Source organism: Hippocampus bargibanti, linkage group LG01, assembly GCF_051943395.1.
Source record: "Hippocampus bargibanti isolate YZ-2025 linkage group LG01, ASM5194339v1, whole genome shotgun sequence".
Lineage (NCBI taxonomy): Eukaryota > Metazoa > Chordata > Actinopteri > Syngnathiformes > Syngnathidae > Hippocampus > Hippocampus bargibanti.
In genome coordinates, this window is record NC_142734.1 from 35,181,016 (window position 1) to 35,204,373 (window position 23,358).

Below are 23,358 nucleotides of genomic sequence, written 5' to 3' on the forward strand. Positions count from 1 at the left end.
TTGTACAACAAATTATCATTCATTTTGTACAAAATTCAGATTTATGTTTCATCAAACAAACACATGGCCTTCACTGTTTCTGCCATCTGTTCTTTTCAAATGACAATATTACCAAAAAAAGACACCAATTGCTTACCGATACATTTGAAATAGATTCATCAAAACACAGGATGCTCTTTTACATTCATTTTTGTCTAATAGAGACCAATCCATCATAAACGAAGATGCATTTGGACTCCTTCAACTCATTCCAGACATGCCAAGACATGTGCAAAAAATGTGTCCACTCGAGTGCCAGGGTTTTTGTCATTGTCACTTGAATTCCAGGACCCACAGGATATAGAATTTTAGGACTACATAAACATTCAATGCAGTAGAAAAAGTAAGACATCTTAGACTCTCTTCTTTCATCAAAAAAAAGAGTTAATTCCTAAATTACAGGGGTCTGGAGTTGTCCAAAATACAATGTAATACATACATATCGGTTTCTATGGCGTTTTAACAACAGCTGAAGGTGGAACAAAGCGGTAACATGGGAGAAAATGGAAATACTGCCCCCTTGTGGAAGGGAAAAAAACATTGCCATAAGTCTTTTGCAGCACCCAAGCAAGAAAAAAACACAACCTGAACAAATTTGAGAATGGCGCTCTATGTCATATTTTCAATTATCAAATAAATTTGTGAATGGCAGTGAATTAGTCAATTGCTTTCAGCTAAGTAAACGTGCCTGGATCCAGACATGCCCAATTAAGCAAAATATATCAAGCAAATGCGTAGCTATTATATGGTGCAGGATTTTCTTCCGATTGGGTATTTTAGATGCCATAAAACGTTTTTTCTGATGTCAGTTAGGAAACAAAAAAGTGGTGTCGGTTGTCCTTTAAAGTTTTTATTTTAGATGTTCCTTTTATATTCCCCTCCCCTTTGCCCCTAATAATATGTTGCATTGGTTTCTATTCACTGTAATGGTCTCACTTGACTGCTATGAAGGCTGAATGTTCTTCTAAAAAAGTCACACAGTGCATGTTTTTTCTTCCAGATGGCACCTGACTATGATCACCTGACACTGATGGAGAAAGTGGAAGTGTTTGAGCATGCAGTCAACAACACTGCCGGAGATGACCTGGCAAAGCTTTTGTGGCTAAAAAGCCCCAGTTCAGAGGTGAGATGATCTGCTTCTATTTTTTCTTTTGCGCGGGGGTTTATCACTGGCAAAGATAAATGTGCGTACATGATCTTTTCAGCATCAGTCCTCACTGGTTCAAGGATAACATGTCAAGGACACTTGACAAACACACCTAAAATAAGAAACGGTTCAATAAAAGAGGAACTATTGTAGGACAAGGAAAGTGTCAGTGAAGGCACTGTACCTCACTCTAATAAGTAGCCCTGCAGCTGCAATTTTTATTAGTTTGTGAAAGTCTTCCAATGTTCAGAGATAAGGTGTTGAGGAAAAAATGCCTTTTATACTGTTTTGTTTGTCATCTTGCACATCTCATTGAGACATTTTGTAACCCAGGCATTATTTCTCTTCCAGGTGTGGTTTGATAGGAGAACCAATTATACTCGCTCCTTGGCTGTGATGTCAATGGTCGGCTACATCCTGGGATTGGGCGACAGGTGGGCTCATCGACGAGATCAAATTTAGCATTGTTTGACGTGGATGAAAAGGTTTCTTCAGCCGTCATCTGTACTTCTTTGAAGGTGTTGGACGTTTCGCTTCTTATCCAAGAAACTTCGTCAACAAACTAAAGTATTACTGGTAGTTTCAGCCCTATATATATATATATATATATATCCCTACTGTCCAGACGTGCCAGTGCCGTACTCTGCTATGATAGGTCCCTGCTCTCAGGTTGGGGGGAGCAGGGGACTAATCCCTGCTCCACTATTGTCTATTGTCCTGACTAACGATTGGCCTGATTGCCCAATTTGCGCTGGTATCACCTCATCATGATGACTAATCCTATGTTGCCTAAGCAGTCTGTTGTACGAACGATCCAAATTGAACCTCACCCCACCATTACGGTTAAGGGAAGGATTTTGCTGTTTTATGAAAATAGCTTCTTTTACTCGACAATGAGGTTAAAATCATAACGAAAATAAATAGATGTTTGAAAGGGGAGTAAAAGAAGCTATTTTCATAAAACAGCAAAATCCTTCCCTTAACCGTAATGGTGGGGTGAGGTTCAATTTGGATCGTTCGTACAATAGACTGCTTAGGCAACATGGGATTAGTCGTGATGATGAGGTGATACCGGGGCAAATTGGGCAATCAGGCCATTTGTTAGTCAAGACAATAGAAGCAGTCAGTTGAGCCGCAGGGATCAGACCTCTGCTCCCCCCAACCTGAGAGCTGGGACCAATCATAGCAGAGTCCGGCACCGCCACGTCTGGACAGTAGGGATATATAGATAGGGCCGAAACTACCAGCAAGACTTTAGTTTGCTGACGAAGCTTCTTGGATAAGAAGCGAAACGTCCGACACCTTCAAAGAAGTACAGATGACGGCTGAATGAACCTTTTCATCGATGGACCACTCTTGTGCGACTGAGAGCTTACACAGACGTATTGTTTGACGTCGTTTATAAAATGATTTATGCTTGTGTTCTTCACAGACATCCTTCAAACTTGATGTTGGATCGGTTAAGTGGAAAGATCCTCCATATTGACTTTGGAGATTGTTTTGAGGTGAGACGAATTTATTTATGTGACATGCATGCATGCATTATACAATGATTTGGCTTTGAGATTAACCAAGATGACATTGATCAGGTTGCCATGACTCGAGAAAAGTTTCCTGAAAAGATTCCCTTCAGATTAACAAGGATGCTGACTAATGCCATGGAGGTAAATTGCATCACATCTTCCTCTGTATTTAGGCCTTTGTCGCAAATATTGGACTTATCCAAAATGTATTTCTCCTGAGAGAAAAATTATTACATTTGTGTTTGCAGCAAGTAAATTATTTGTTTTTGACTGTGTGCAAGGTGACAGGCTTGGATGGTAACTACCGAATCACATGCCACACAGTCATGGAAGTACTGAGGGAGCACAGAGACAGTGTCATGGCTGTGCTGGAAGCCTTCGTCTATGACCCGCTGCTCAATTGGAGACTTATGGACAGTAAGGAACCATTTAGGACAATTTCACATCACCCTCTGTCTTTTCAACACTTTCTTTCGTCCTGCTTTGTACAGTATCTCCCTATCATGTTCATAAATTTCCTAGTCTCATTCTTCTGGAAAAAAACAACAGAACTATGTAATATGTAGTTGTCTCATACTATAATCTCTACTATACAGAAAAATATGTGTATCTAACTCTTGCCCGAGTGTCGCATTATTTATGTGTTGTCCTTCTAATTTCGCCATCAACACGAAGTTTTCAGACCAAACAAAGTACCGCAAAATGCATTGTGTGTCCTTTTCGCGGTCAGGGGGGGGCGTTCCTTCTGTGACGTCACGTCAGTAATCGTCACCAACTCAAAAACAAGACTTCCGGAATATTCAGCGCGAGTCTTAAAACGTAACAAATAGCTATATGCGGTGGAATCTTTGTAACATACGTCCAGTAGAAGTCATTTGAAGCGATTTTACAAATTATGGACACAACTTGTCCGTAGGCGTCGGTTGTCCTTGAAAAACATTCAATTAAATAACTATTGGTAACTAAAAGCCAACTTTTGCTAACAAACATGATTTGATTTGCTCACCAGCTAACACAAAAGGCAACAAGCGCTCACGCACCAGGACAGACTCATACACGGCGGGTCAATCTGTAGGTGAGTCACCAGTGTTGCCTGAATTTGTATGAAGTGGCCCCCTCCCCCACAGTCCCCTAATAGTGTTCTGTCCTCTCACACAGAAGCCCTTGAGGGAATAGAAATGGGTGAGGCTACGCACAAGAAACCAGGGACCACAGTGCCTGAATCAATTCACTCATTCAGTGAGTTGTTGCCTTTTCACGCTTTATTTGCTCTTTTTCTCTTTTGTTTTTGTTGTTGAAATAGGGGTCACATCTGCCCGCTGATTGGCCAATACACTTTGATACAATTGGACGCGTCTGGGATTTGAAATTTCAAGTCAACAACTCTTTGTCTGTTTCAGTTGGGGATGGTTTGGTCCAACCCGAAGCCCTCAACAAGAAAGCCATTCAAATTATCAACAGAGTGCGAGATAAACTCACAGGTAAATTCAACAATGACATGTCAATATAAAATAAAACATTTTGTGTCTACTAGAATCAAAGTCTTGGTGCAACACACAACGATTCACCATCGCGTTATTCATGTGTTTTCCTTCTAATTTCGCCATCAACACGGAGTTTTCAGACCAAACAAAGTACCCAAAATGCATTGTGTGTCGCTTTCTCTGTCAGGGGCGTTCCCTCCGTGACGTCACGTCAGGAATCGTCGCCAACTCAAAAACAAGACTTCCTGAATATTCAGCGCCAGTCTTAAAATGTAAAATATAGCTATATGTGTTGGGAATCTTTGTAAAATACGCTCAGTAGAAGTCATTTGAAGTGATTTTACAAATTATGGTCACAATTTTTCCGGATGGCGTCGGTTGTCCTTTAAGAAACAATCGAATAAGTCTGCGCTGAGTAGTGATAATTCGTGACTGCAAACTGCTGTTAATGATTCCATTTTAGTTTATAATGGGAATGATTTCAGAGCTGTTGCAGCACATTGGATATCTTCAAAGCAAAGAAATGTTTTTAAGTAAACACTAGTAAAAAATATTGTTCTAAATCTGTTCTCTGTCTTCTCTGTAATACCGTAGAATATAAAACTAGCGCAGATTGTGTCGTAACTCAAGAAAATTGAAAATGTATGTTTATTTTATGTATGAAGAAATTCTTTGATTTGAATTCAAATTGTTTGTTGACATCTAATGGCTTTTCATTTGCAATTTAGAAATACAGTAAAGTCTCGTTATATCGATATCGGATATATTGATAGTCCCGGTTATATCGATATTTTTTCGGACTCCCTTGAATATCGATATAACGAGACTTTACTGTATGATCAATGAATGTATGTTGGTTTATTTCAATCAGTTTTGTATACTTGGGCAATCTTGTTAAATCGGGCCCCGTCAATTTTAGAATTTGGCCCCCTTTTAAGACACAAGGAGGCCAACTGGCTCCCTTTTTTAAATTTCCCTGAAGGTGGATGAAAGGGTTGACGTGACTGTGATTCCTCCAGGTCGAGACTTCTCTCATGACGAGACCCTGGATGTGCCAACGCAAGTCGAACTTCTGATAAAGCAGGCCACGTCCCATGAGAACCTGTGCCAATGTTACATTGGATGGTCGGTACCACTGTTTGTTTGGGCGCCTGCTCGTTTTTGTCATAGAACGTCTGTGTAAGCTCTCAGTCGTACAGGAGTGAGCCAACGATGAAAAGGTTTCTTCAGCCCTCATCTGTACTTTAAAGGTTTCGGACGTTTCGCTTCTTCAGCTAACTAAAGTCTTACTGGTAGTATCGGCACTATATATATATCCCTACTGTCCAGACATGGCGGTGCCGGACTCTGCCATGATAGGTCCTTGCTCTCAGGTTGGGGGGAGCAGAGGACTACTCCATGCGGCTCCACTGATTGCTCCTATTGTCCTGACTAACAACTGGCCTGATTGCCCTATTTGCCCTATTTATTTTGTCATATTTTTTTTTTTTTTGGGGGGGGGGGTAGTTTATATAGTTGCCATAATCCGTTGTAGCCATATTGATAAAAAGGGTAAAAGTGAACACTGTCATGTTAATCTTTTTCAAAAAGTACTGTAAATACATGATTGTATTGTTTGTAAACTGTGTAAAGTCACTTTGTCCTGACTCATTCATAATATAATTTTGTCCTCTCTCTCTTTAGGTGTCCCTTCTGGTGAAGAACCATTTTTGGGAGCCGTTTTTTTTACACTCAACATTCTTAACAATGAATCATCAAGACCTATTATTAAATCCAATCACCACACTAATTCATCGATAAAAGTGTCCAGTTGTGCCTTGAAAGTCGACCAGTTCTGTGACATTGATGAACTTCACTTTGGTCGGTTTTTAAAGCAACATTTCCAAATAAGAGAATTGCATCTGGAACAGACTGTTATCATCATAAACTCTTGGTTGTATATGTCATTTTTAAAATAGACGTTATGAATGATTATGAATTGAAAATAATTCCCCGTCACCTTATTGTTTGTGATATGCTTTCATCAGAAGACATCAATTATCAAGAATTATGCATAATATTAATAATAATAATTTTGCTGATTATACTGGAGAAATTGCTTCATTTGAGTCATTGGCCAAATTTAAATTGTAGAGTTTTGGAAAATGCGATGTACCTACCAGGGTATCTGGAAAGACACACAGCACTTGATATTTGCACTTTGTTACAGTCCCATTCCAACATGGAATAATTTGTTTCCATCAAAATCGATGTGACAATTTGTTAAAAATAAATACATAAATAACGCAAATGATATCCACATACACCAAATAATTACAGCTTTTGCCACAAAGCTCAAAACTGAGCTCCTAGCAAGCAACCCCAGAGAAGTTCCTACAATTAGAATCCGTCTTGATCTCCAGCAATCCACAGTGGAGAAAGGAGAGCTTTCCAGAAGGTCAAACATCTCCGTAGCATTCCTCCAATCAAGCCTGTATGGTGGAGGCGCCCAGATAGAAGCCACTCATTTGTAAATGGTACATGGCAGCCAATGCGGAGTTTGCATAAAAGTACCGAAGGGAATCTCGCTACCATGACAGACAAATGTTTCTCGTCAGATGAGACAAAGATTGAACTTTTTGCCTTGAATGGATTACCTGAACAATTTCATAGTAAGGCATGGAGGTGGAGTATGGTCATCCACTCTGGAATTGTTATTTATTTTTTACGTATTTTTAATAGTAGGAGTTGTGAACGTAGTCAAGGTGAAGGGAAAGATAAATGCAGCAATCTACAGAGACATCGTGGATGAAAACAGTTCTGAGGAACTGGCTCCGACCTGCCTGTATGGAGTTTCCATGCTCTCTCTGTGCCTACGTGAGTTTTTTCCAGGTACTTTGGTTTCCTCCAAGATTCCAAAAACATGCATGGCAGGCTGATTAAGCACTCCAAATCATCCCTAATTGTGAGTGTGAGCGCGGATAACTGTGCCCTGTGATTGGCTGGCAACCGGTTCAGGGTGTCCTCAGAAGACTGAGATAGGCTTGCGAAAATATAACAGATCGGAAAATGGAGAGAATGATAAATTGGCAAAAAAAATTGAATCAATGTATTCCCTTTTTGGGATGAGGCTGTAACATAAAATGTGAAAAAAGTCAAGTGCATTTTTTAATGCTCAGTGTGTAGTTCTTCACCCTCATTGTGCCCAAGGACATAGTGGACAGTCAGAGCCACAATTCAAATTGATGACCTTTCTCAGAGTACCAAACTGGGCTTTCGCTGTTGACTCCAATCTATGATAACACTTTAGCTCCTTTTTTGGACAGGCCGGTGCTTCGCCCACTCCTTCAAAGTGGTTCTTTCGCTTTGCAAGTTCATCCAGCCCAGCTGCCAAGTCAGTGAAACTCTTGTGGATTTTTCATGTAAATTTGCTCTCAATTCTATGTTGCAATGAAGCTGGAGTGCAGTACAGCTTCCTTAACTTGGTTATTTATTTTCACATGATAGGTAGGCAAGCGCTTCAGCCATCCAATTACAGTACAGTAGGACCTCTCTATCTGCGGGAGATAGAATGACCTGCACATAGTGAAAATCTGGGCCTAACTCCCAACCATAGACATCCATTATGTGGAAAAGGAAGTTTTGGCCGCAAAATAATCAAAATGAATCATTTTTCATATGTTCCCTTTATGTAATATTTTTGTCATACACGTATCAACAATATTTGAAACAGTCAAACACTTTTAACTTTAGCATAAGGCAGCTAGCCAAAGAAGCTAAAATCCTAACTCTTCACTCAGTATTCTCAAAACTGCTGGTTGTACTTGAGCTTTTCCTCTTTCACTCCTTTTTCCCTCCACTGTTTAGCATTGTGGTCTCTTTCCATAGCCTGTTTTTTGGAGGGAAAATCTACTTCCAAGCTCTATTTTTATCTGATTATCCTAATTTAAGTGGACATGCTGCCAGGTCCCCCCAGCAATAACTCCTGGCTAACAGTTTTCCCACTTTGGCCATTTTGACAGCAACATAACCTCACTTTACACGCTAGATGCTTTTTAGACAGCCAGTTGTGCGGTGGGTCACGTCGTACTTGATTAATGTGACGTTTCAGTACAAAGGTTTGCCTTTTTATGAACTTTAAAACTCAACGTGTAATCCATGATATGATATGAATGAAACTTGAAATCCTCATGACACTGTTTAGGCATTGTGTGCCATTAAACATGTACAGACACATTTTGGCCTTGTGTTTTGTTCATTTGCCCACCGTTTGCTGTGAATTAAGGAAAATCAAGGCTGGCTCATTTTCTCCTTTGGCAAATTTGCCGTTATCCTTCCTCGTGTTATTTCTTTTCTTGCCCATGGAGGGCACTGTGACTCCTAACAAGACCATCTTCCCTCTGTCTTTGGCAATGGAGGATGTGGTGATCAGACCTTCAGATAGAAGTCCTGGGATGGAGACGTTGTTGAACATTTGGCCCAGAAATGAGATTAGATGACTTGTCTAACAGCGGCGACGCAGTGTTTACCCTTGTCCCAAAGCCAAATTGCCCATGTTTTATATATCCCCGTTGTTGTTCCCTCTCTAGCTCCCACATTCTCCTTTGTAGGTTAATTACTTATTGATAGTTACGGATTACAGATCAAACAAAAAAGCAGCACATTGATCTCTTCCCTCACTTGTGCAATGTCACACTCCTTCCACATTGGGACGGAGCCCTGGTGCTTATCTGTTCCCATCGACCCAGTCCTTCCCGTTTTCCTCTCCTCTTTTTCCCTCCACCACCCGCCGTTGCCAAGGCCTCATTAGACAAAATGTGTCTTTTTCATAGGCCGCCTCTCCCCATTTCAGTTGTTCTTCATCACTCGCCTAATTTGTTTGTGTTTTGTCAGCACATGCCATCGAGCCTGCTGAGGGGCAGGTGAGTCAATAGCTCAGGGTAAATAGGTTCCATCGATTGAGGGAGGGATTTTTGCTGTGTACCAACTGTGTATATGGACTGAGTTCACCTCAAAACAGTGGTGGTTTCTGTGGGCAGTCAGTCGACGGGGAACAGTTATCCTCACTGGAGACAAGCCTTAAATTGATGACGTCAGTTTGGGATCGAGCTACCCAGGTACCAGACTCTGAAAGTAAACCATGAACATTTTCAGGCTTAAATAATGTCATAAAAATAATTTATTAGGGCTGATTTGTAGTCTTGTGGTTAGTGAGTCGACTACACAGTGCAGCTCGGGCTACCCATTGGTGCCTGCATGGGTATTCTCCGGGTACTCTGGTTTCCTCTTCCTCCCATATTCCAAAAACATGCATGGCAGACTGATTGAACACTAAATCAGGGGTGTCAAAGTCATTTTTTTTGGCCGAGGGCCACATTGTAGTTATGGTTTCCTCTCGAGGGCCGTTATAAATGTGGGGAAGCCATTAGAATGTTTAATCCCCTCCGCATATTACATATAGAGCGAATAACTAGTTTTCAAATCTGAAGTCAAAAATAATCATAATCAAAAAACCTTTATTCGTCCTACAATGGGGAAATTTGCAGTCCACAGCAGCAATGTGAAAGGATAGAAAACAAGATATTCTAAGCATAGCAAAATAAAAATGTCAACTGTATCCTGTAAATGATTGATATTGTGGTTTACATGGGACAATTTCAAATTTTGGTTCAGATTTTAGCAAGTATGGAATTTTCACTTGATTTCGCGGGCCAAAGAAAATGATGTGGCCGGCCAGATTTGGCCCCTGGGCTTTGACTTTGACACCTGTGCTGCAGACAGTGCAAATTTAATTCCTGGCCAGTGTCCCAATACCCACCCATTAAAATGACAATAAATATATTTTAAAAAACAAGAAATGGGTTGTCTCGGGACAAAAATTCCAAACTAATAATACAAATGACCGGCTGTGAAGAGTGCTCACAACAAAGACAACAATTACTGGAACAGGTACATGAGTCCAAAGGTTTCTATGGCATTCTGGAAAATGTGCCCACTGAAGGCTGCGACTGCAAACAAATGAAGTAAAATAAAAACGAGGAATCTAACCAGTGAATGGGAAACACAATTTATTTTCACCTCAGGGATCACAGGCAAAGTAAGACGGAGTGCGGGCCTTCATGCTTCAGCTTGAGGCCTGCACGTTGGATTTAATTAAGATGTCATGAAAATGTATTGCTCTTCTAAAGAGGCATAAATCAGGTGTGAAAGTCGAGAGCTCCAAGAGGTAATCACATTTAAGTACTACTTTCAAAGTTGCTCACAAAGAACTTGAGACAACACTCCTAGCGCCTCCACAACCTTCCAGCCTCGCGTCTCTTTCTTCCGGCCGCGTCGAAGCAAAAAGACGCTGGCCAAATTGACGGCCCGCTGCAGGAGTTCGTTAGCTAGCAGGCTGTGAAGTTGTTAAGCACCATCAGGCTGCTGCCAGTTGCTGGGCTGTTTTTGTTCCCTGCGCTGCGAAGGCTGTATCGATGAAACTGACAGCAGTTTAGACCACCAGAGATTGGCTGTTCTCAAAGTTCCTCCTGCCTGTTTTTCAGAAAGACAGATTTTCTGTGCTTCCATTGTGGGCCTTGTGTTTTGCCAACCGAGCATACAACAGCATGAAACTTTTAAATATGATAATTTATATTCTGTCTATTCTCTATCATACATTATAGAAGACCTTTTTGATAATTTGCTTCATATCTTAGCAAGCATCATGGAAGTTGACATGTTTGAATTGCTTTGAGGGCCACATAAAATGATGTGGTGGGCAACTTCTGGCCCGCGGGTCTGACCTTTGACACCTGTGCTTTTTTTTGTAAATGTGAAAATGGAACAAGTATCCTGTGTGCAACCATGCTGATGCAATCCAACCTTTTCTTCCCTCGTCATGTCACTATCCCACTGGACACCCTAAGTGGTGTGAGTCAGGTCAGTGGGAGGTAAAAGGTCTGTTTTAGCCTCAAGGTTTGAACCTTTTGAGTCATCCGTGTGTTTCTCCGTTGGACTATTACTCTTTCTCCAGTAGGAGACTGAAAATATTATTCCAAAGTTGCACCACGTGCAACTTGAACATTTTATCCGCCTCGGGTGATCCATTCGTTCAGATCCGAATCGTGTGTGACATCTTAGGTGTGAGTAAGTCCATTCTCCAGACACTAGTGTTTCAGAGATTGTGCACTTTGACAAAGTGCTTTGAGCAAGGATCACAATTTTCAAATGGGCATCTCGGTAACTACCTGACATCGCCGCATTGTCATTTGGCATGCATCACCCACTTATCGGACTGCAGAGATGCATTGAAATTGACTAGACTCAATTTAACCACACGAGTTTAGGAGCCAAAGGGAAGAAATTGGACCAAAATACTCCACGATGATATTTCACTGTCTTGAGACTGTTCACGCATTCACATTTTCATGACCATGTATGCACGGTGTATAGTTTTCAACATAGCACTGGTTCATGTAGATTACCTGCTGGCGTGTGGTAAATGTCATGAACTACTGACCAGAAGCTTGCCACGCTATCAGCATCACGAGGTCAATCTTATGGAGGTTTACATGCAGGGGGACTCTGAACTAGATAAGTGGCCTGTTTATGTCTTAAATTCACCGCGGTTCTAAAGAAATCACAGTAATCGCTGTAAATATATTTAGAATTAGAACAGGATTTTCCCAAATTTGGAATCCAAGCCCTTGAGCAGTCACAGAGAGAACCGTCACGCTCTGTTCCCGCGCACCCTTAATGAAGTCTAAGCAACCCTCATTATTCGTCATAAATGATTGTCTAATGATGCAAACATAATCAAAACACATGACAAATGTACGGAATCCGAAAAAGCAACGGTGCCAGTTTATTATGAACTCTCTTTTGCATCATTTTGCATCGACATTAGCGCCCACATGCTACGTTTATACTCAGTTACAAGAAAAAGAAATATGTAAACCCCACACAAACAATTTCTGACAGTTTTTTTTAACTGAGCACAACTGAGAAAAGTACATGAATCTAATTGGTAGACAGAGGGTGTTATGTGCTCTAAGTATTCATTCTTTAGGTGACACGAATGCAACCTGAAGTAGGACAACAGTCTCAAACCCGACCTTTTATGAAGTCAAACCTTGGTTTTTGACCATAATCCGTTCCAGAAACATTTTCGAAACCAAAACATTTCCCATAATAGTCAATGTCTGTTTTTTTATTAAATCGTGATTGAACGATACAAACACATCTGCTAACAATGGAATGACATGAGGATAATGAGTCGGTTACAATGAGATGCGACACAAGGAAGTGACGTATGAGGAAACGAAGGGGAGTTTAGTGGTGGATTCTGGTGCACTCAGTTTGTTTGAGAACCCTTTTTCTGTTGCAAACCAAGGCATAAAAAAAACGATTTTGGTCGATAACAGACATTCTGAAACCGAGGTTTGACTGTCCTTTTGTGACCCTCTCTAACTTCATAAAATGTACCAATTATTAACTAATTCACTGCCAGATCTGTGCGAAAATATGTCCACTCCTGTACCAGGGTTTTAATCATTGTCACTTGAATTCTAGGACCCACAGAATATTAAGTTGTAGGACTACATAAACATTCAATACAGCGTGAGAAACCGGCTTAGACGCTCTTCTTTCATCAGAAAAAAAAGTTAATTCCTAAGTTATATGGGTCTGGAGTTGTCTGATCTTGAAATGGGGGCAGCTGTACAAAATACAATACATTCATATTGATTTCTATAGCGCTTTAACAATAGCTGAAGCTGGAACAAAGCGCTAACATGGAAAAAAAGGAAAATGCTGCCTGCTTGTGGAAAAGAAAAAAAACATTGCCAGAGGCCATGGTCAGCGCTTTATCGGCACCCATAATAAATTCGGGAATGGCTCTCCATGTCATATTTTCAATTATCAAATAAATGTGTGAATGGCAATGAATGAGTTAATTGGATGTCTTTTGTGAATTACGTGGCTAACGCTAGGCAGTGTTTCTTAAGACTTTGAAAACATTTAAAGCGCCTCCAACCTCGTTCCATTAATTGGTGACAATGATGTCATCAGGCCCTTGATAGGCTCCTTCAGTCTCCCTGATGATAACTGCTTCTAAATCGAGTAAAGAATGCATTAGACAACAAAGGCAACTCTTTATTTCGAGCTGCTTTTTGAACGAGGCCGCTCAGCCATCGCGCTAATGAGGGTAAACAATGCAGGAAACGAATTGATGGAAGTGACACATTGTTTCCTTCGCCACCAGCGTCATTTTGACAAAGAATCATCCCTGTCCCCATCTGCATTTTTATCATATTTGAGGTATATGGGGGGAAATGTTTAAGATTATTTCTGTCACATGGCTGCATTTCCTGTATTGTATGCTAGCAAGAAGTCTTTAAATGTCATTCGCATTCATCGTATTGCCCACTAGCAACAGCTGCACAGATGTTTGTCAGGGGAAAAAAAAGGAAAATATTTGTTGATAGCACAAGCAGGCCATCTTTTTAGATTCTGCTGACTCATCCAAGTTCTTCACCCTCTTGAACCCGACGCTTCAGACTAAATAACTTGTTGATGCGGGCCTGTCTTCCAACTGTCTCTGATTGGCCATCAACATCCGGATTTACGCAGCAGGAGTGTATAGCTCTTACATCTCCTGTTATTTGTCATAAAAAACACTGAACGGTGACCAAGTCTAAGGCGGCGATAGGAAGCAGCGGCCTGTGAGATGGCACTTGTACGTCATCAATCAGACACAGTGGGCCCCTTTGCCGGGTGGTGGAAATTGATTTTGCTGTTAAGTCTCACCGATTAGGGTTGTGAAAGGGGGCAGTGAGAAGGAATGAGTTCAGACTAGATTGGGGGAAGTTGCCTGAGTGAGAAAACACAGCAAACCTTGATGATCCGCAATTGATTTGTAGCTTTTCGACTGTGTCAGAGATATGACAGTCACACACTGTGGACAGAGACTCGGAACCAGAAAGATTGTCCCTACTGCCGGCAGGAAACGCAGTCATCCATGACATACGTCTGAATTCGGCGGCCCTCTGCCAAGCTATTTATTGAGAATACATGCAAATTAAAGTGATACATTAGTAAAACATAGTTTTCTTGAACTTTCTGAGCACCAACAAGCAATAAAACATCGTGTTTCCCATGAACTGATAAGTTTGTAACTAGGCTAATGACCTCTTCCTGTGATAAGGAGTTCCTGAAGTCCAAAATTACTCCTGTGAAGCTAACCGTTTAACTTGCTGTGTCCGTTGATCTGATTGAGCCCAGGTTGTCCATGCTACACTTGTGTATTGAGTCACAAGTGTTGACTTAGCATACAACAGCATGAAACTTTTAAGTATGATAACTTCTTATCCTCTAATCTCAATCAGACTGACCGATCTCAATTTGACGTTCTTACAGTTTGTTGACAATGTTTCCCATAGGAAACACGGGACAGACACCATCACTCAGAGTTCACGACAGGGCTGTCAAACAGTTCAAGGTGTCCCAAAGGCAGCTGGATAGGCTCCATGGGGGGCTTCATGGGGATAGGCGGATTACAATATGGATGGATGGATTCATGAAATGAAATTTTCAGACCAAAGTAAACAGTGTGTTGTTCCCATCTAAAATACATTGCCCTTCTTCGATTCACAATTCCGCAATATCACAGGTGGATCGATGAAAAGGTTTCTTCAGCCGTCATCTGTACTTCTTTGAAGGTGTCGGACGTTTCGCTTCTTATCCAAGAAGCTTCATCAGCAAACTACAGTCTTCAAAGAAGTACAGAAGACGGCTGAAGAAACCTTTTCATCGATGGACCACTCCTGTACGACTGAGACCTTACACAGATGTCATTTATCATCTTAACTAAATACAGCAGCTAACTTTTTTCCTAAATGTTTTTTAATCAAATTACCCGATGTTGCGTAAATTAACGGCCGGCATTCCGTGTGAAATCAATTCTTAATGTCTTTCTTTCACGTGACACTTCACACATTGGCGCAAAGAGCTATTCCCGGCAGCTTGGCGGAAAAATAGGTGATGTGATTTTCCATCATGAGCCACGGTACTGTATATATATATATGGTTTGTGAGTTTAATGTTCACGCTAAAAGCATTTTTGAAATGGGGTGAGGAGGAAGGATTTACATGGAAAAGAGGTCAGCTTCTTGACACCCTCTTTCCTTCAGTCGATGTGGCCTTGTCACATATGGTTACGCCTACTTGGTATATGGGCGATGGGGTGTGCAGGTCACTGCACCAGCATGCCTCGGAACATCACCACGCCCGGGCTACAGTAAGAATAGTGCACTGACTCACATTTCAACCATGCGTTTATGTGCATGGATGAGGCATGGGGCATGAATGGAGATAAGAGCAGAGAAGTGGATGGGCTGCACACATCATCATCTCTTTGTGAGGTGGTACATTGTGTCCCGTATTTCTTGCGTGCAAGCGGCGTGATGATCGCATGTTCAGGTGAAAAGGAGCGGGCAATGTTGGTGCTAAAATGAGAGATTTCAATGTTGAAATGTGGTTGAAAAGACAATGTCTTTGTGGCTTCAGCGTTTGCTATGAAATCCTTTATTTGACTTTTGTTGTCTTCAAAACAGTTTTCTGTAACAGTTGTTGCTGATGTCACCTATTATTTGACTGGTTTGTGTGGATTTTTACATATGGGCAAAAATGACCCTCAACATAATATGAGTGTTAAAGAATGAAAAAGAAAATGTGAATATTTTGTATATTTGATAAAAAGGTTTCTTCAGTCGTCATCTGTACTTAATAGTAAGTATCCGGCTGTAATTTGAGCCGGATACTTGTTTGAAGGATTTTCTACATTTCTGAGAAAATAATCCGAAGAAGGACAGAGCCTCACAATTGTCTTTACCCCGGCCCCCTCCAACTTTCTTCTGAGTCAATATTGTGTCTGCCGAAACAATGTGCTTTCGGCCATTATCTCAAGCAGGGGGGTGCCAGAGCGTGAGGGGCACCCTACGCCTGACTGACTTTCATTTACAAAGTAGTCGTGCTACTTTTGTGTAGGGAAATAAGATAGCGCTGAAGCTACATTATCCCAAGCACGGTTTGCATCCTGTTCTTTTCTCTGCCTCGCTTTTATCAGCAGCTCTCTTCTCCCCTAACGCCACATTATTCAACGGTTCCCGAGACAAAAGCCCCCTCTCGCTTCTTCTCCTTTTCTCCCAGGATCAATTAGTCACTTACACGGAGTGACGGCGCAGGAGAAAACAAAAGCGACTGGCCGTGATGACGTTGGAGCGGGGTGAGGAAGTGACATGGTCTCGGTTTGAGGCGATGAACATGACAAAGCCGGACTTGTGGGAACAGATGACCCAACAGTACCACCAAGGCATCGACGAGAAATCAGAAGCAGGCTCACTTTTGGAGTTATTTGGACTGATTTCTCTTGTCTTCTCTTGGAAGAAATTGCCAGGTCCCTTATTTTCTTTCCTTCTTTCTTCACATCTCTTTATTTATTTCAGAAATCTAAATGGGGACTTCAGACAGTTGGCTTTTTAATTGGCCACATATAACAGTCCCCGATTTACAAGTGCACTGACCTCCAGGTTATTAGAACGATAGATTTTTGGTTCGTGTTTTCAAACCAAAGTCAAAGATATCAGAATGTGATACAAAAAAATTAAATGAAAATAATGGTGGTTTTACAGTAATAGCTGCAATTCAGATTTCTATGGCCAAAAGCCATGTCATTAAATTGACTATTTTTTTTTAAATAAAAATCTGGACCCAGATTATTTTATTTTGTGCAACCTTTTCAAATACAGCGGGGCCTTGGTTTACGAATTTAATTGGTTCCCAGACAGAGTGTGTAAGACGAAAAGTGTGTATCCCAAAAATTAATTTCCCATACAAAACCATTAAAATGAGAATAATCCGTTCCTAGGTCTCCATAAAATATAATTTTCAACTAAATAAGCCTTAAAACTACACACAACATACCTTATTCTATGTATAATGTGCTATTGTATTGTAATGAAAGAAATACACTGCACTGTATAATAAAGTCACTTTATTTACATTTGTGATGGTCGTTGATGGCTCTTAATTGACATATGCTTTCTGACTTGTAAGGTCTTACGAAACTGAGGCATCACATTATCATTCTTCATGTTGATGCTGACAAGTAATTAAATGTAACAGTTTTTTTTCTCTTGGGTACAGTGTTAAAGCACTTTACAACTTTAATTCCCCCACCTCAACACGTATTTGGCTGTCCAAGCTTGAATCCAAAATGTTCTCAATATTTTATCGTCAAGGCTTATTTTTTTTCTCAACTGTGCGCAATTTCTGTCATGATCTGGTTGGCGACCAACGGGTGGCGCTGTCGGCCCCGCTTGCACCTGCACAGGTGCTGGTTGTTGCAATCAGTGGCAGTCAAAAGGACTCCCGGCACGACCATTCGGCGTCGGGTCATTGTATGCATTGTATATGCTCTGTATGCAGTGTGTATGCTCTGTATGCTGAGCATGTGTTTGTTTTCAAGTTTCATGGTAATCAGTGAGGTTGTTTAAAAATCCAACACACGAACGAGAATGTAAGCGCAACCTCCCCGGTGGAAGTAATCAATCAGTTGCAGCTTAACCTTTCAAGGTTACTTGACATGTGAATGTGAACCGTGAGGTTAAACACTGTGGGGTTTTTATGAGAAAGTCATTCATCTTAAAACCACTATTGGGCGTGTGGGGGAAGGGAGTCTTTGAATGACAGTGTTTGGAACACCCGTCACCTCACATCGACTCCCCATTGGCTTTTGTTATCTACCTTTACTCCAAAATTCCAAAACACCTGACAGTCACGTTTTGTTGCCAGGGATGGAGAGCAAAATGTCCCATTTTTGAAATTAGAATTCATATGATGCCTGTGAATTATTTGTGAGGCTCCTAGCTCAATATGACTTATTGATATGTACGTGTGTGTGTGTGTGTGTGTGTGTGTGTGTGTGTGTGTGTGTGTGTGTGTGTGTGTGTGTGTGTGTGTGTGTGTGTGTGTGTGTGTGTGTGTGTGGTGACAGTTGTCCTTTCAGATTGAATGACTCCCGTGCCTTTTGTGTTGTGTCACATTATTTGTTATTTAGCTTTTGGTGTTGTTGTTGTTTTGACTTCAAAGAGTAGCAGGTCTTGTATTTTGTTTTTCCACTTCTTGTAAATTTCTCGACTGCGAGACTAATAAAGGCTAATGTCACATACCCTCTGTAGACAATGTGTGTTGTTATTGTTATGCGATCTCAAACCAACATGAAAATGGCGAAAGGCGTGGGGGTCAATCACTTTGGTTGATGAGGAAGGATAACAGCATACAATATTACATTGTCTGAATTCAGCGCCAAGTCAATGAATGGATTTTTTTGGGGGGGTTTCCTGGAGAGAAAAAAATCTGATGGGCTCAGCTTTCTAATGTTGTGGTGAATTCCTTTTAAAGGTCCTTAATCTTGAATATTTCATACAGTTCAAGGCCTCTATGTAATATGCAGGCCCAGCACATTTGAGGGACTCCATTTGAATGATGTGCCTGTTGGCCGTCGTCCGATTCAGGCAGAAATAAGTCTTTTTTTTTTTCAAGAAGGAAAGAAGGAAGGGGTTACTTTTAATAGCGGAGTGATTCCTACTGTGCTAAAATGATGCTAAGCTGAGTGTTTCTATATGTGGATGACTCATTATAATGTAAAGTAAAGGAAGTGGCTGTTTGACATTTAAATGGACAGCGCCGTGTATTCAGCAACAATAGAGCGTAAGCTCCTCAGAGAGGCAAATTATCGTAAATAGCAAATGTAGGAGTATGACAAAATATGCAATGCGAATCACAGGTTGTCCCGTTTTTCTTTCTAACAAAATAAATACCTCTGAAAGAAATTCAGAAACCTCTTGTGTGAAAACCAAACACATGTTCACTTTATATCACTTATCTAAATGTCACATTTAAAAAGCATGTATTTATTTATTTGTTTATTTGTGTGTTTACTTATTTGTTTAGGTGCGTATTTATTTGTTTGTATTTAGTTATTTATTTATTAGTTTTTTGTTTGTGTATTTACTGTATTTGGTAATTTATTTATTTATATATTTAACTATTTATTTGTTTATTTATTTACTTATTTGTTTAGGTGGGTATGTATTTGTTTTTATTTAGTTATTTATTTGTGTTTATTTATTTATTAGTTTTTTGTTTGTGTATTTATTTGCCTATTTATTTATTTATTTAATTTTTAATTTTTTTATTTATGTAATTATTTATGTATTGTTTTTTTCCCTAAATTTTTGTTGTCCGTTTTTTCATTATTTTTGTTAACTCTTTTTGTTATCAGGACGAGGAAACCATTCTGGACTGATATGCTCTGCACCTTGTAAAAAAGCTTGGGCTGAGCCGCGGGTCCTTGAAGAATAAGGACAACCGCACACCAAGCAGCGAGGACAAAAGAGCACCTGAATTGGACCGTCACAAAAAAAGTACGTACACACTCACACCAAACAATTGAGCACGGCGCATTAACCAACGCACAGTTGGTCATGTGATGATACAATGACCTGTAGCGTGTCATATTCCCTCTTTTATGCAGTGATTTATTTCGTCAATTGTAGCGAGTACGTGAAACTTAACACGGTAGACTAGTTTTATAGATGCCACATTGACTATGAAACAGATGTGTTTGGTGTTAATGAGGTCTACAGATGTTTAATTACTTGAGGAACCACCTGTTTTTTTTTTTCCTTGTGGGGGAGGGGATGACAAACGATCATTTATTTGAGGTGAGATATTCCTTTTTGCAAGTGTGATAGAACACGGCATCTATTAGGGTCGCTATTTGAACTATTTCCGTATTCAGACTGACGAGCTGTGGGGTGACAGTGTCGGTGCTCAAAAATCTTAGCAAATGGAATTCCAATGAAAGTTGAACATTAGTAGTCTAGTCGTCGCATCGAGCAGTCGGCGGAGCTAATTTGCCACTGATGACAGCGCACAAAGACGGAATGTTGGAAAATATAATATTCATTTGAAATTGATTTTTTTTATTATAATTTTTTTTTCAATCATCGACTCTGATCGTGTTGCGCAGCATGTTGCCTTTGGCAAAGAAATGCGAAAGGCCGCGGCGGATGAATTAGCAAATGCGACATCATAATATTATTGCTGTTCATTCATGTCTGAATGACTTGTGTGTTTTAAAGGACAACCAACGTCACCTATTTGTCTCCTAACTGACATCAGAAAAACGTTTTATAGCATCTAAAATACCCAAAACACGCAGTATGATATTTTTAGTCAAATGCAAAACACCAATAAAAATGACTTAGAGCACAGGTGTCAAAGTCAAGGCCCGCGGGCCAAATCCGGCCCGCCACATCATTTTTTTCGGCCCGCGAAAGCAAATCAAACTTGTTAAATTCCATGATGATTGCTAAAATCTGAGCCAAAATTTCATATTTTTGGATGTCAACCACAATAAAAGTCATTATTCTTGACTTCAGATTTGAGAACGAGTTATTCATTAATTTGCTGTGTGCTCTATATGTGATATTTGAAGGGATTTAAACATTCTAATGGGTTCTCCAAATTCATAACGGCCCTCGAGAGGAAACCATAACTACAATGTGGCCCGCGGCAAAAAATGACTTTGACACCCCTGACTTAGAGTGTCCAAAATCTGCAAAAAAATGGAGCTGCGATTGGGCATTTTCAGAAAGTCCCGCCCCTAATTCATGACGTCACACCAAGACGTCATGCATTGCCGGAGAATCAAAACAATGGCTTCAGATTCGGAGAATATGCTTTCTTGTTACTCATCCAGTTATGAATATGATTCAAATAGTATTCCGGGTTGAGTGAACGCTGGCGCATGCGGCTGCCGCTGCTCACCAACAAAAAAACTGATCATGTGACTGTAAAGTGACCTTGAGAGTTTTGAAAGGCGCTTATAAATGAAATGTATTATTATTACCTTTCACCATACACATTGTTTGCATTCAAAGGCCCACACAGCGAGGGAGGGGGATAAGCCAAGTCACTTGGCGGATAAAGTATTGCGCCTTTGGCTGCTGCACCCTTCTTTTCATTTCCGTCTGTCTGCTGGAGTGTCGGAGGCTTCTGGCCACAGCTGGAAGATGAATAGTACCGCACCACTCCACTTTGTCACGGTGAGCGAGAAGGTCCTAAATGGCATTGAGAAGACTCCAAGGCTCACATAAATGGGATCTCTGCAGCCCCACCGTAACCTTGCGAATCCGAATCAAAAGGGCCGCTGCATATGCCGCTTGTAGGCAACATTTCAAGCAGTAACCCTGTAGTCATTTGACTTTCAAGAATATAATCTACGGCATCCTTTACTGTAGATGCCCTGTCTTGAATGAAGTATGAGACGGAACCGGGCATAAAATGTAGCTGCAAATATATTGCTACAATATATCCAGTTTCCAAGGAAGCAGATGATATGTAAAAGAGGTTTAAAGGACAACCGACACCATTTTTTTGTTTCCTAACTGATATCAGAAAAACGTTTTATAGCATCTAAAATACCAAAAAATGTACAAAAATGTCACAGAAAAGAACTGTACACAGTGAAAAAGTATCAAATATACAATGTAGATAAAAGCAGATAGGTGTCTATGCTATTTACAATGAAAGGTTCTCTCTGATTGGCTGTTGTCAGGCACATTTTCTGGATTATTGCCATGTATAATTGAACAAAAATGCCACCTGCAGATTGAGTCTAAATTATATTACCATTGTGTTATATATGGAGTATGGAATTGTTTAAAGGACAACCGACATCACTTTTTTGTTTCTTAACTGACATCAGAAAAATGTTTTATAGCATCTAAAATACCCAAAATACGCAGTATGATATTTTTCCTCAAAAACACCAATAAAAATGACTTAAAGTGTCCAAAATCTGCAAAAAAATGAGCTGCGAATTGGGCATTTTCCAAAAGTCCCGCCCCCAGTTCGTGACGTCACGCCAAGACGTCTTGCCTTGCTGGAGAATCAAAACTATGGCTTCAGATTCGGAGAATATGCTTTCTTGTTACACATCCAGTTATGAATATGATTCAAATAGTTCTGAAGAGGAAAGCATACGTTTTAAATCGATTAAAGAATTTAGTCCGTGTCATTTTGAGGCAAACGGGCAGGGAGGGGGGGGAATGTCACACCTAAAAATGGCGACCATCTCCCGTGAGGAATGAATCAGCCCGTTTCCACAGGCTAATAAATTCCTTCCATGGAGCTTGGACGCCCTCTTCTGGCGGCTTTTGGGTGCAACGCAAGGTTTTCAGACAAACAGTACAGCAAAATACATTGACGTGATGGAAGGACTGCTACAATGTGTCCTTTTTTCGGTCAGAGGCGTTCCTTCAGTGACGTAGGGTGAGGACTCGTCACCAACTCAAAAACAAGACTTCCTGAATATTCAGCGCGAGTCTTAAAACGTAAAATATAGCTATATGCGGTGGAGTCTTATTAAAATACGCTCAGTAGAAGTCATTTGAAGACATTTTACAAATTATAGACACAACTTGTCCGGAGACGTCGGTTGTCCTTTAAGGGCTGATTTATACGTGTTTTTTTTTTTAAGCGGCTCAATTGTTTGAGGGTCACTTTTCCAGTTTTGCTTCATGTGTCAGGTGTCTTCCTTTTCCTACTTTATGGGTGCGCCAAACTTAAACTGACTGCTAGTACTTCAGATGGCAAGACGGAGATAAAAAAAAAAAGAATTCCTCCAGCAGTGTTTTTACCACTGCTCCAATTGGATTTTTTTTCTCTCATCACCTTCCGACTCCTGGAAATTCATCACCTGAGCTGAGGGGGAAAAGAAACTGTGCATCCTTGGTTACCACTCCAAGTCTTAACCTTCTTTTAGTTGAATGGCTCATATCACACACACTAGCTTGTTGAAGGATACGCACTTCCCTCGCCGTGTTTCACTTGCTTTTAATGTGTGACATGAAAAAGCAATACTGCCCGAGGGGTTTTTAGAACCAAGGTTAAACCAGAGCCGCCGTGGGCCGGCAGGCACTGATATCATGAGCTCCCATTTTAGGAAGCCTTGATGGCAATCCCAAGTGGCATGTGCCTATGGAGAGGATGTTTTTTTTTTTGTTTGAAGGGAGGAATAAGCAATCACAGCTAGAGCTGCGGGAAGTGGAATTGGCAGATTTTTGAGTTGTAAATGCAA

At 40.6% G+C, this 23,358-nt stretch overlaps 2 protein-coding genes across 2 annotated transcripts in view; both read left to right on the forward strand.

The window, feature by feature from the left end:
- Nucleotides 1–8,408, forward strand: part of mtor (mechanistic target of rapamycin kinase) — a 62,412-nt gene extending 54,004 nt beyond the window's left edge. The window contains exons 49-58 of the mRNA XM_089013259.1: nt 1,040–1,162; nt 1,538–1,620; nt 2,619–2,691; nt 2,776–2,850; nt 2,991–3,126; nt 3,719–3,784; nt 3,868–3,948; nt 4,110–4,190; nt 5,213–5,318; nt 5,877–8,408. Of these exons, the coding sequence (XP_088869385.1) occupies nt 1,040–1,162; nt 1,538–1,620; nt 2,619–2,691; nt 2,776–2,850; nt 2,991–3,126; nt 3,719–3,784; nt 3,868–3,948; nt 4,110–4,190; nt 5,213–5,318; nt 5,877–5,892 (840 nt within the window). The 3' untranslated portion in view covers nt 5,893–8,408. The remainder of the gene's footprint in view (nt 1–1,039; nt 1,163–1,537; nt 1,621–2,618; nt 2,692–2,775; nt 2,851–2,990; nt 3,127–3,718; nt 3,785–3,867; nt 3,949–4,109; nt 4,191–5,212; nt 5,319–5,876) is intronic.
- A 785-nt stretch (nt 8,409–9,193) lies between these two features.
- tafa5l (TAFA chemokine like family member 5, like) overlaps nt 9,194–23,358 on the forward strand; it is a 59,051-nt gene continuing 44,886 nt past the window's right edge. Inside the window, exons 1-2 of the mRNA XM_089013271.1 lie at nt 9,194–9,289; nt 19,495–19,636. The gene's annotated coding sequence lies outside the window, so the exon portion shown is untranslated. The remainder of the gene's footprint in view (nt 9,290–19,494; nt 19,637–23,358) is intronic.